The 13,345-nt window shown below is 48.2% G+C and overlaps 1 protein-coding gene across 1 annotated transcript; it reads left to right on the top strand.

Annotated features, from left to right (window-relative positions):
* The first annotated feature begins 3,076 nt into the window (after positions 1-3,076).
* Positions 3,077-12,395, top strand: AMER2 (APC membrane recruitment protein 2). Its single transcript, XM_032611739.1, has one exon. The coding sequence runs from the start codon at positions 3,113-3,115 to the stop codon at positions 4,922-4,924; it is 1,812 nt and encodes a 603-aa protein (XP_032467630.1). The 5' UTR covers positions 3,077-3,112; the 3' UTR covers positions 4,925-12,395.
* The last annotated feature ends 950 nt before the right edge of the window (positions 12,396-13,345 follow it).

The following is a 13,345-nucleotide window of genomic DNA, read 5'->3' as shown; positions in this document are numbered from 1 at the left end:
TAGAGCCCGTGGTCTCCTTAATGGGGATGCTGTTGCAGGGGCAGCTCCTCTGGCAGCCACACTGTGGCTTGAAGGGCAGCTTGGAGCCCCCCCTTCTCCACGTTATGTTCTGGGTGGTTCCCTTGAGATGGAAAATTCCCCTCAGGAATCTTAGGACAAAGGCAAGGGACAGGCTGGTTGGAAGACACCTGAGAAAGCAGTTGATGGTGATGGTGATGATGCTGGTGGTGGTGGTGATGGTGGTGGTGATGGTGGGCTCGCATGCATTTCTCCAGTTTTCTTGTTTTGATTATCCTCCTCCAATGGCACGCACTGCCTTGTGCAGAAAAGACAAGTGTGCACACATCTCCAGCAGAAGGCATGCGCTGTGTACATTTGTGATGCATCCCGCCATTTTGGAAGAGCTTTACCCTGAAGCCCCAGAGACGCTTCCTCTATTCCCTTCTCCTCTAATTTTCTGTTCACTCTCTAAATTTGGGGCAGTGGCAAGCTGGAGGAGAAAGAATGAAAGAAGAAAGCATAACCTAAACAGAGGTGCTTCTGGTAAATGATCTTCACGGTCACGATCTGTCTTTCAGAGAAGCAGTCACCATTCTGTGCAATCTTTGCGTCCCCACGCTTGCCTGTGAAGAGCAATGTAAGGTGTGAGAAGCCTTTGCAGGGATTCGTGACAATGGCCTTGACTTCAGTCTGCCACCCACCAGCATGATTGGACCCTAACCATCACCCTCCCGAGTGGCCGGAGGGTCTCCCCATCTGTCTGGTCCTTTTGGCAAAGTCCTTGTAAGCTGGCCTCCCTCTTTTCTCTCTTCCTGGTCCCCGTAACCAGGCCCTTGGGCTGGAGGACATCTGCGGGTCCCCTCCCACACCACAGCTTCTAAAGCTCACCTTCCCCGGGGCCCTTGGATGCTTCCTGCATGCGGGCTCCCTTCCACCTCAGGACCACCAGGGCACCTGCCCTAGGCTGAAGACTGCTTTGTCCCTTTCTCTTTGCGTTAGGTTCTGTGTCCTAAAGGAATGATGTCCATCCCAAAGTCCTGGCCAGACTTCTTCCTGGGGTCCCAAGGATTCTCACGTAAATGAGACTCATTCGGTCCGTCCTGTGAGATCAGAGCTCTCCAGTGGAAAAGCAGGTCCACCTTCTCCCAAATCTCAGGCTCAGGGATGGGGAAGGGAAGAGTTTCTATAGACCACTTCATTTCCTTCTGATTCCAGTCATCAGCTCTTTCAGACCCTGCAAGAGTTTATGAAAGAGTTTATTTAGCCTTCCACCCCAGGGTTACTACAGTTCTGTAGTAACCCACGTAGCTAAGCAATTGCATGGTGTGTGTAAAAGAGTTGAGAGGTTTTCAATGTCCCCCAAGAGGCTGTGAAGAAATAACAAATGGGTTTCTCTTTATGGTGCTTCATACCTATTTTCTCCCTATGGCAATGAGGACTCTGGCTCATCAGGGCAAGTGGTCAGTTAGAATTGGGAAAAGTCTGTCTGGTCTCAGCTTTGCAGTCTGTCCTGGCAGAGATGCATGCAAATAGTGGGAGAGAGCTGGGAAGAAAACCCTTTCCTGAATCCAGACTCTGATTTCTCAATTTTAAAAGAGTGTCTTTGATCGAAATCAACAGAAGAGGGCAACTATACAACTAGTAACCCCAAGGCCTAAATTCACACCGTGTTCCACGCTACAGAAGCTGCAATGGTCCATATGTTATTATGGACCATTATTATGAACACTCCAAGTTCAGTCCATGGGGTTGGGGTTTCTGAGGCTTCTGAGTAGTGCACATAAGACAGAGCTCAAGATGATTAGGGGAAAGATGGATATTTGTGTATATGTAAATATCACATGCTATTAAGTAATATTTAATGAATAACAATAAATACTGTGTAATAACTACTATTATTACATATTTATTACGTATCACTAAATAATATGAAACATAGATTATATGTAGGCACATGCTTCTCCAAATCTGCAGCCACTTTCAAAGTCAAAACATAGCAGAGATCCCCACATTGGGCTGTTCCCTGGGACAAGATTTCCTTTTTCCCAGACCAAGCAGCCAGACCAAGTGGCACTCAGGGACACTGCCAGGCTTCTCCTTGCCCCACAGGGGAGAGGACTGCAGGACAGTCCTGGGAGGTGGTGAACGGGGCTTGCAGCAGCAGGGGCAGGAGTAACGCATGTGTCCCGCTGGATGGAAAAGGAGAGGGTAGACCCTGGACTCCAAGGACCACCTGTGGAGTGGACCTCAAACCGGGTCCTCCGTCCTCAGCTCGGTCAGACTGGGTGGTGTCTTCTGTGACCTCAGCCCCAGTAGCTGGAGTCTGGGATAAAAGCCAAGGTTGTCCCAAAGGACCAGTCAACTTCCACCCCAGGGAACTTGCACTTTCATTGCAGAGTTGCTGACTGGTATCTGACTGATGGCCGATGCTTTTGTAGCAAGAATCTGAACCTCAGTGATCCGAGTTCCCCATCGACCCGGAGGCTGTGCTCAGCCCTGGACAAGACAGATGTAAACAGACATCCTCCGTGCCCGCCGGGCTTGGTACCCAAATGATAAAAACGGACATGCAGGGCGTGGGACAGGCATGAGGAGTCACGAAGTCCGGGGCCGGTGGTTAGAGAAATCAGTGTTTTGTGTTGGGTTGGATTTCTTTGTCCAGTCGGGGGTATTTTGCGATCCACGATTGGGCCTCTGAAAAGAGCGATCAGGAGGAGGAATCTGAAGGTGGGTGAGACTGGATGGAATTTGTATTGCAAGATTACGGCTCTAATTTCTGCAATCAGCTCGAGGAGGCTCCGCCGCCCGCTCTCGCCGCAGAAGAGCTGCAGCACAAAGCCGAGCCGGACGCGAAGTGGGTTAGGGCGTTATATAAGCCCCGGCGGGAGGGGAGATGGTCTTTTCTGCGCGCTCCTCCCGCGGCGGCGGCGGCGGCGCGGCTCGGGTTGATTTAGAGCGCGGCTGACAGCGGGCTGGCGCGGCCGCGCTGACGCCAGGCTGCTGCGTCGCCATGGAGACGGGCGGGCGCGGCGCGGCTGTCAGCGGCGGGCGCGCGGCCGCTGGGGGCCGCCGGAGGAAGGCGCGGGCCGCGGCCGGGACCCTCGCGGCAGACATGGACTTGCATTGTGATCGCGCCGCCGAGCCGCCGGCCGCCGAGCCGCCGTCGGGCAAGATTAACAGAGCCGCCTTCAAACTGTTCAAGAAGAGGAAGCCGGGCGGCGCGATGCCTAGCATCTTCGGGGTCAAAAACAAAGGGGACGGGAAGGGCGCGGGGCCCGCGGGGCTGGTGCGCAGCCGGACGCACGACGGGCTGGCCGAGGCTCTGGCGCTGGAGGGCGGCCGCCGCGAGGAGCCGCGCGCGGTCGGCGGGGACGGGGCGCGGCCGGGCCCCGCGGCCCCCCGGGCGGCCCCGGGCGGCGCGGGCCCGGCGGCCGGCGGCTCGGTGGCCAAGTCGCACAGCTTCTTCTCGCTCCTGCGGAAGAACGGGCGGCCCGAGAGCGGCGGGGCGGAGCAGGCCGACGCGGGCAAGGCCGGCGGCAGACAAAAGCGGGGGCTGCGGGGGCTTCTGGGCGGCGTGCGCTGGCGCAGGAAGGACCGGCGGCCCAAGGATGCGGCGCCGGCCGGGCGCGCGGGGGCCCAGGGCAGCCTGGCGCTGCCGGGCTCGCTCACCGCCAGCCTGGAGTGCGTCAAGGAGGAGGCGCCCGCGGCCGCGCGCGAGCCGGAGCCAGCAGGTGAGCCCGCGGCGGGGGAGCCGGAGCCGGCCTGCGCCCCGGGAGAGGGCGCCGCGGGACCCGGGCGCGCCGAGCGGCCCCGCGCGCCCCCCGAGCCCGAGCCCGAGCCGCGCGCCGGGGAGGGCCGGCCGGCCGAGGACGTCGCGGGGCCCGGGGCCGCGCCGGCCGAGACTGCGCCCCGGCCCGACTCCGAAGGCGGACGCGCGCCCGCCGCCCCCGACCCTTCTTCGGCCGATCCGCCCTCCGACCCATCGGCCGATCGTATTTGTCTGATGTTCTCTGACGTGACTTCACTGAAAAGCTTTGACTCTCTTACAGGCTGCGGAGATATTATCGCAGACCCCGAGGACGAGGCAGGGCCCAGCTGTGCCAGGCATGCCCCCGCGCCGGGCCAGCCGGGCCCCGCCCAAAAGCCCCCCGGCGTGGTGGCCTACCAGGGAGGCGGGGAGGAGATGGCGAGCCCGGCCGAGGCGGACGACTCGTACCTGCAGGAGTTCTGGGACATGCTCTCCCAGACCGAGGACCAGGGCCCGGGGCCCCAGCAGGGGGCGGCCCCGGCGGCGGCGGCGCCCGAAGCGCAGGTGGCCCCCGAGACCCCCAAGGACGCCAGGCGGGCCGAGGGGGCCAAGGACGCGTCCTCGGTCAAGCGCCGGAGGCTGCACCGGCTCCCCACGGAGCTCCAGCCGAAGGAGGAGCCCAAGCACCCGGACGAGGAGCCGCAGGAAGGCGTCCCCAACAGCGACGAGGGCTACTGGGACTCCCCCACCCCCGGGCCGCGGGAGGACGGCTCGGGCGGCGGCGTGAGGAAGGCGGGCCTCCCCCAGGACAGCGACAGCGGTGACGCGCTCTACGACCTCTACGCCGAGCCCGATGGAAGCCCCGCGGCCCTGCCCGCCGCCGCCGAGGACACGTCCTGCTCGTCCAGGTTAAAGCCCGTGTCTCCGGTCACCGTCACCTGTGCCCTGCGAACGCCGGGGAGCTTGCTGAAGGACTCCAAGATCCCGATCAGCATCAAGCACCTCGCGAACCTTCCACCCAGCCACGCGGTGGTGCACCAGCAACCAACCAGGAGCGAGCTGCCCAGAACCAAAATCCCGGTGTCCAAGGTGCTGGTCCGCCGGGTCAGCAGCCGGGGCTTGGCCGGGACCACCCTCCGGGCCGCGGCGTGCCACGACAGTGCCAAAAAGTTGTGAGGTCTCCGAGGCCGAGGTGGAGGGGCCGCTTGTCGAGGAACACAACTTTCCTCGGAAACCACTGCAGCAAGTTTTGCACCCCTCAAAGAAAGGTCTTTCGGACCGTCCCTGCTCCGAGCCTGGACCAAGGAGGTCTTTGTGTCGCCAGCAGGGGCAGGATACACCAGGCAGGGGATGCCACACGCGGGATTTCCCCTCCAGATAAGTCCCTGAGAATTATTTTCAAGCACTTTTTTTTTCTTTTTTACCTTTTTAAAAATCTTTTTTTTTCTTTCTTTCTTTTTTCTTTAATGCACTGAACGCTAGGAAGTCACCTTTACTTGCCTTTGCAGAAAACAGAACTTAACCCAATCTAAGGAAGCGTCACGCCATGATATTTGGCTGTGCCGGTGTCCAGCGGGCCAGCAGGAACCATGGGGAGAATCAGAGGAGCCCTCCTCTTCCTGACACTTTCCTCCCTTCTTTTCCTTTTCCTTTCCAGGAAAAAAAAAAAAAGGACCCTTTGCTGTATCACTGTGTGGAAAACATCTACAAAGCTGAGTCAGGTAATTTACCTGATGAGCGGAAGCATCGCTGATTGGCAGAAACCCCCGGTACTTTCAGTTGCTGGGTATGCAGATAGGTATTTATCTACCACTAGGACGATCAAGGAGAGTTTGGATTTGGTGGGTTTATTTAGATCATTTGTTTGGAGAGAAAAAAAAAAAAAGCTCAGCAGAGCAGGTTTCCCTCCCTTTTTTTTTTTCCACCCAGTGCAGAGATCAAGATCAGGAAAAGATTGCACTAAACACCAACAGACACAGTGTTTTAGCGTTTATAAACTGTAACCTTTTCATGTGTACATGATGCATATTTTACAGATTATTCAGCTGTCAACCTTTTATAATCTGTCAGTAACCTCGAGTTTAAAATCTGGTTTTATAGCTAGACACGATAACCATTCCCAAACCATTGGTGGTCTTTTATGTGCTCTAAGCGGAAGCAGTTCTGTTTTTGTTTCATGTGGGTTCTCTGGCTTTCAGTGCAGGAAAAAAAAACCCTATTGTGTTGATGTCCCAAAGGAATGGTTCTGCCTTGTCTTGGGTTAAGAGTCTGTTTCTCACCCCAGACCCTGGTTTTCAGAGATTTTACCTTGGTTATAACAATTTTGGATTCAACCGTTTCTCAGTATGGGGAGTCCAAAACGAGGAACACATAAAGAAAAACAATAGAAAATGTAGTTTTTCCTGTCATTTGACGTCTGCTTTATAGACTTAGGACTGAGCCACATATGTTCAGAATATGACACTGGGAAGCTTATGTATCATGAACATTGTGTGCCAAGATTATTTTTGAAAAGTGGTGACTTACATGTGTGTTTTCTATTATTGTAGATGAAATGTTTATTTCAGAAAGCATTACCATATGCCTCGATAGTTTGAATGATAAACTGAAGCCGTTCCTAGAACGCTCTTAGGGTCTAATGATTATAGAATATCCTCTTTGAAATGTATTTGAGTGTATTTAATCAAAAGACCAGAGCTTCTACTAGGAGATGATTCACAGTATCGGGAAGATGACACATATTCAAGTGAACATGTACACACGTAAGAGACACGCACACTTCTCTCTAACTCTCGTTTTCCAGAGAGATTCCCTGAGTCATGAACTGGTAGTACCCGTTTTTTAAGTTCATTTTCTGTTTTATAAAGGAAAGAAAAAGGCAAGTTAAGTATATGAAAACTTATTTTAATAATATGAAAGGAGTAACGAAATAAACAGATGTCAGAGGAATACAGATCCGGGCCAGCAGCACAAAGCAGGTTGTTCCCCGTTTTAAATATGCAGTGATTCAATTAGAAGAGGTGGTAGAGATTGGCTAAATCTCTGTATTATTCAGACTACTGGCTTTTATTGTGTCATGTCAGATCCTTAATGTGATTTTAAAGTAGTGTTTTAATATTTAATTTCCTTATGTCTGTAGATGAGGTCTGATAGGCAGACATAGCCTTAAGCACTCTGAATACACCACCAAGAATTCATAAAGCGGCTCACACTCACACGTGCTCATGCACTCAGCTGTGTACAACTAACAGACAAAGGCGTTCACCGTACACTTGGAGATGTTTCAGAAATTAGTTCTGTCTTGAGAAAGGGATTTGAATATGATTCAACGCTGGTAGTACTACTTAGACTCCAGATACATTCATTTCCCCCCAGTGAATGGGAAGAGCACACCTTTTATTCCTAGCTGTAAAACAAAGGATCTTTATTTTCTTCCTGTGCATCTTCTTGCAGGGGTTAGAAGGGTCTCCCCTGCATGAATCCATGACAGAGTTGGATCTGTGCACTTGTTCAGTTGAACAGGGACGGTAGGAGGCCCTGAAGGACTCATGAGGATACTGTAGTAGTAAAGGCCACCTACTTGTCTATTTTGTAAGCACTGGAACAAAGTATTTTTGCTTTCACTCACAGTTTTGGGACTTACTTCTGCATTTACCCCACTGTGCTGTGTCTTGTTTTTATAAGTAATGGAAAATGTCAGCAGCGTTTGCTTTATTTTCCCCCTGCCTGTCAGTGAACCACTTATGCAAGATTTAAACTATTTTCTTTTTTGTTCTTTTTTCCATATATTTTCCATGGTTTTTTGTTTTGTTTTGTTTTGTTTTTTTAACTCTATCTCTAAGAATTCCACCCACACCAGTCAAATGAAGGATTCAGGCAATGAATTAAATGGCCTCAGTCACTTGATGGGAAATCAAGACCAGTACAGGGAGGTGTGTCTTAACCTTTTCCAACCACAGACAAGGGATGGTAGTTGCCTTTTTGTACCAAGGGCTACTTTCTCTCATTCATGTTCATGGAGATTGTTTCCTAGGATTTTAATGGATTTACATTCCAATTGTTATGGGTTGGCCAAAAAGTTTGTTCAGGTTTTTCCGTAAGATGTTACTTTTTGGCCAACCCAATATTAATGCATTGTCTAATTTGGCCATATTTCCTGATTTTTTAAGGAAAGGATTGGATGTGGGGCTGCTGACACCTTTCCTGTGTATCTGTGTGTCTGAGATACTTGGTTGATTAAGTCCCTTTAGTCAGAGTTGGCCAAATTCTATCGGAAAAAGTCACATCAAAAAAAAAAAAAAAAAGTCACATCGACAGTTGGCCCTCAATTTGTCAGCCATCTCAATAGCCCTGCGCAAAGACAGCCTGGCCTCAGCGTCTGCGTTACCTGGGCAGTGTTACTTGGGCCACTGTGCTTCGGTACTAATGCTTTCCTGCTTCCGTTAGCCCTATAGCATTTTGAGTAATCGCAAGAGGAAAGAGATTTGTGTTATTTCACCTAACAACAACAATGGAATGTAGACTGTTGAGGACTTCCTTTAGCTCCATTTCCCACAAATTATCTGCCTATTTAAATACAGAGTGTGTGAGATCTATGGAAGTGATGACTTAGAAGTTTAAGGGTATCTGCCTATTTAAATACAAAGTGTGTGATATCTGTGTAAGTGATGATTTAGGAGTCTAAGGGTTTATTCATTAATCTCAGAAGTAGTGTTTCAGGTATTGGCGCTCCCATGAATATTCATATAACCCTTTGCCTACACAGTTGTCAAAGTAAAAAGGTGGTATTAGGGACCAAGACGTCTTTGGCTGAACTTTCCAAGTTTTCATTATTTACGTCTTTGTCAGATGGATTTTCAGCAACCTTTTACTGTTAACTTTGTATGAAGAGATTGGTTAATGAGCGTATGCTGTCTTCTCCCTCGGTTTCCATCATGTCTGCCTGGTGCCCTCAGGTAGCAGTACTGGGGCATGCTCAGGACGTTTGCCCGTTTTGACGTTCGTACAGTGGAACTCAGTCCCCGTTTATAGTCGTTGCTGATTTCTCTCCTGAATTAGGACTATCTGGACGCGGCCCCCTGTGCTTGGCTTCTACATTCGCTCGTACTTAGCTCCCCTATCACTGTTAAGGAATTAATCCAGAAGTTTATGCCCTTAAACATATGGAAAAAGAACCACAGTTGCCTCTTATTTCCCACCACTGAAGACGGCCCATTAGAAGTACCTGAATGAAATAAGAGGAGAAACCCAAATACCCGGCCCAAGCCCATTTCTCTCCCCCTAGCCAGGCAGACCGAGGGATGAACAACACAGTTCTTATTTAGGAATTTTCAATTCTCCACGCACGAACGTTTATAAAGCAGTTCAGGAGCCAAAGGCTAGCATGGCAGCTTGGTTTCTCAGGTGGGAAAGCCAGAGGCCGGCATTCACTTTGGTGAAGAGAGGAGGCTGTAACAGTGTCAGGTGCCGTGGCCATGTGGTCCCTCCTCGGGGCAGGCGCCCGTTCCGCGACCCGTGCTGCTCTGAAGGTTCTCCCATGGCCGCGCTGGATGGCTTCTTACAGCCTTTTCACTGTGATGACCACGGAGATGAGACAGTTCTTCCGTTGTAACAATAGCCACTTACAAGGAAAGATGTTATCTCCCTGCAGATAAGGCTTCTAAGGACTGATTCAGAATGGTTGTTTCATGATTACGGAAAGCAGCTCCTTCTCAAGCTGCAAAGCAAAAGGTTAAAGTAGCCACTAAAGCCTCTAGAACTGAAACTGGGCACATTTCATGACTGATATTTACTTTAATTCAGTGCAACACATATTCACGGGGCATATACTGGATCTCATGCTTAATAAAAACCCGTTCAGTTTGGAGCTCACAGGTAGCTGTACTGTAACCAGGCATTCTTAATATTCATTAAAAACACCTTTATTTTATTTTACCTACTTTTATTTTGTATTTTTTGCTGCTAGTCTGTGGGGTGGAGCAGGGTGGGGTGAGATTGAACAAGGGTGCTGTGGATTAAGTCACACAAATTCCTCTAAAAGTAAGAGTAGTAATTACAACAAGGATTAACGTGTGTTGAGTACTTACTACGTGTCAGCCCCTTCCAGGAGTTTAACAAATATTTACCTAGCCCTCTCACAGCCATGTGGGTTAGGTAATACTGTCTCCCTCACAGAGCATATTTAATTCATCCTTTTGGTTTGTTTCTCCCCCATTCATTCCATCCATGCATCCATCCATCTCTCTCTCTCTCTCTTCACCTAGGACAGGGATAGACACTCTTTAGTGACTTACAGTCATAGGAGAGCTAAGAGCTGCTAAATCTCATCACCAGCTCACTTTCAATAGAAAAAGAGCCAACCCGTGTCACGCAGCTGAGAACTGGTTTTGTGTCCGAGATGTTGGTACTCACATCATTCCGGGGGAAGGCTGCTGCTGGGTTCCAGAGGCAAACAGTCTGCCTTGCTTTGGAGGGAGCCTCACCTTTTGAGGATTAACTTCAGAAGTGTAGACAGACATCTCTTCTGTTGTCATGATGATACCTCTGCCCTGATAGGATTTCAGTCACGTCGAGCACGTTTCACTTGTTTTTCTACCTTAAGCCCAGTCCAGGCTGGTTCTGGGTGTCCTGGGTTGTTTGTTGAGATAGTAGCTGGCTCCGTGACGCCTCGCCTTGACACAGTTCTGAACTGCAGAGACAAGCTCCTGGCTCTTTAGAAAGTAGCGCATCCCATGTTCTGTCTCCAACCATTGAATCCTGGCCTAGATTTTCTGATTCATTCATTCGTTCAACTACTATTTTTTGCACGCCTATAAGTCAGTCACTGTGAGTTTGAGTATTTTATATTTAATTAAACTAGCCTAACCTATGCTGTGTGTTTACTGCGAGCTGGGGTGATGCCCTGTTTTCTTTGACAGTCTTTCCCGAGAACCAGGCAAGGTGGGGCTCGGCTTTGTTCTACAGAGGAAGAAAATAACGAAAAGGTAGAATACCTTGTCCGAAGCCACCCATTTAGCAAGCAGTGGACGGAATATGAACCAGAAATCTAACTCTCCTGCTTGTGCTTTAATTATAAACCTTTTCTTTTTAGCCATGTGATTCAATTTTTGTATCATTTAGTAAGAAACTGATCAAAATTCTGAACCGCAAGAACCAAACCAGATTTTTATGATGGCGGATACCATTAAAAGGACGACTATTTCAGTTAAAAGTGAACTTGGTTTTTTAAAAAAATTATTTGATGCCTTTTGTACATGCAAGGCCGAAAGGTAGATCTCAGAGCTAGCAGGGTTTTTTTTTTTCACACCTGACCAGTCAAAAATGTGGGCCATAGTCACCCATTATTACATGCTAGCAGGTCTGCATACAGATTTTATAATCTGATGACTGCTTTGTCAATAATAAAAACCTACAGAAGCGTTTTATTCATATACGGGCTATACCCACGCTTGACGAAATGCTTTTTTAATGAGAAGCAGTGAAAGAATTCAGTCACAGGTGATGAGTGTGTTGAATTGGTTATTTTTGGAAATTATTCAGTAATTGGGTAGAGTAACTTTCTGCTCTATGTGAGAAGATAGAGTCTTAATAAAATACAGCCTAGGTCATTGGTTATTAGAGGCATAATAAACTTTCTCAGATCCCTATCTGGTTGATTAATACACTAAAAAAGAAAATACTAAAGATATCTGGTCAGATTATACAAGGGTCTTGAAGTGACACACAGGAAATACTTGTTATCATGTCATAAGATGAAATGGACCCAGGGAGCCTGGAGGAATTCGTAAACTTCCTCAAATAACTACCTTACAAACCACAAATCCCCCACTACACAGTTATTTCTAAATAAAGGAGGAGAAACTCTAACAAAATAATATCTAGCATGTTCATTGCTTCCAGGATACATTTAACTGAACATGGAGGATCTGATCTTTTTACCAAGAATATCGGGGAAAATGGTTTAGATGTTATAGACAAAGTAAATTCCTGTCATTTTTTAATGGACTCCAGCTACGGACCGGGCTCATTGCTGACTTCAGGTTTTGCCCGAGTTATTTATAGGACATATCTCAGTGTAATATAGGGAATTGCAGGTTATTTGAAAATAAAGACAAAGAGAGCCCAAATGAGAAACTCCATTTCTAGAATTAGTTTTCCTGAAAGTCAGGCATGTCTCTGAGGACAGACTTTTGGCTGTATTATTTTTGTGCACAGGAAGAAAGTTGTGAGTAGGTTTATAGATATTATTTTTATAATAGAATGTTAAAGTCCCCCCAGACATCAAAAATTGTCTCCTAAAATTACTCTATGTTTTTAAGACTTGTTTTAAAAAAGGGTTCTAAATAGCAATAGGGTCTTTTCTCTTTTCTCCTCTCCAGTGGTTTAATGGGATAGATGAACCAATGTTTATATTTTTAAACCTGTAAATATTTTATTTTGGGTATTTTGTATATTTGTCGATATAATTCCATTTCGTGCATATGTATCACCGTGCATGTTGCTGGTTTTGATAGTCATTCTCTTAATGAATGTAAGAAGCTTGGACTAATTAGCACTTTTCTTCTTTCAAACATCTTAAAATGAAAATACAGCACTGCCATTTGAAATGTTGTGTTTAATTCAGTCAATAAATTTTGTTGCTCCTTTACATTGATTGTGAATTCTGCCGGTGGTTATTCTTCCAGGATAAATCTTATTTCCAGCCTCTTCAATATTTAGAATTTATACTAATGATGATAATGACTGTGTGTGTGGTGTGTGTGGTGTGTGGTGTGTGTGTGTGTGTGTGTGTGTGTGTGTGTGTGTGTTTGACCAACAGGAGGCCTGTATTTCTTTCCACACTTTGTGAACAGGTGAAAAGTTACTGTTTGCTTTGAACAGGTGCCTTTGGAAAAGCTTGTTCGTTGTTCTGACTCTGATCTGATTTCTGAGCCGTTTTACGCAGAAAATCTCTGTTCCTTATAACTCTCCTTGAGTTGGACTCGCCTGCCGTGTGTGACTGCAGCGAGCAGTGAACCGGAGTCTTTCTGAAGAGCTGTTTTCTGTTTTGTTTTGTTTGGGGGGGCTTGTTTTCACTTCATCTGTCCAATAATTCAAATCCATAGTACTTCTGAAACCTAATGTGAAGAATAATGAGATTGCGCCATCTTGTTTGAAAATAAGAATTGGAGTCTGCCCAGATTGTCTGGAAGTCTACTTCCCTGAGAATGGGCTTGTCCACACTGCAGTTACTTACATTTCTCTTAAATAACAAGAAAAAACTCATACTTATCTTTAGAACCTGATTAGCATAAACTTCCAAAGGGAGATCTGATTGGTACAGAGAAGAGGTAGAGTAAATGGACATAGAACCACAAAGAGTGAGACAAGAGGTTCACAAAGCCTGGATGCCTTTGCTGGCTCCCCCTTTTTCCAGCCCATGTCGTCCCTCCTCTTCCCCGCTTGTCCTAGAATTCACACAGAAGGCACCTCACGATAACACACTCAATCTCCCTTTCATGAGGCCACGAGGAAACTAAAGCCCAGGGATGCCATGACCTTCCTGAAGCCTCTGAGGTGGTGAAGTTGGTAAAAAAGAGACCGAGTTTGGCAACCAAA

Source organism: Phocoena sinus, chromosome 18 (genome assembly GCF_008692025.1).
Source record: "Phocoena sinus isolate mPhoSin1 chromosome 18, mPhoSin1.pri, whole genome shotgun sequence".
In the NCBI taxonomy this organism is placed as follows: domain Eukaryota; kingdom Metazoa; phylum Chordata; class Mammalia; order Artiodactyla; family Phocoenidae; genus Phocoena; species Phocoena sinus.
This window is presented reverse-complemented; position numbering and strand designations above follow the sequence as displayed.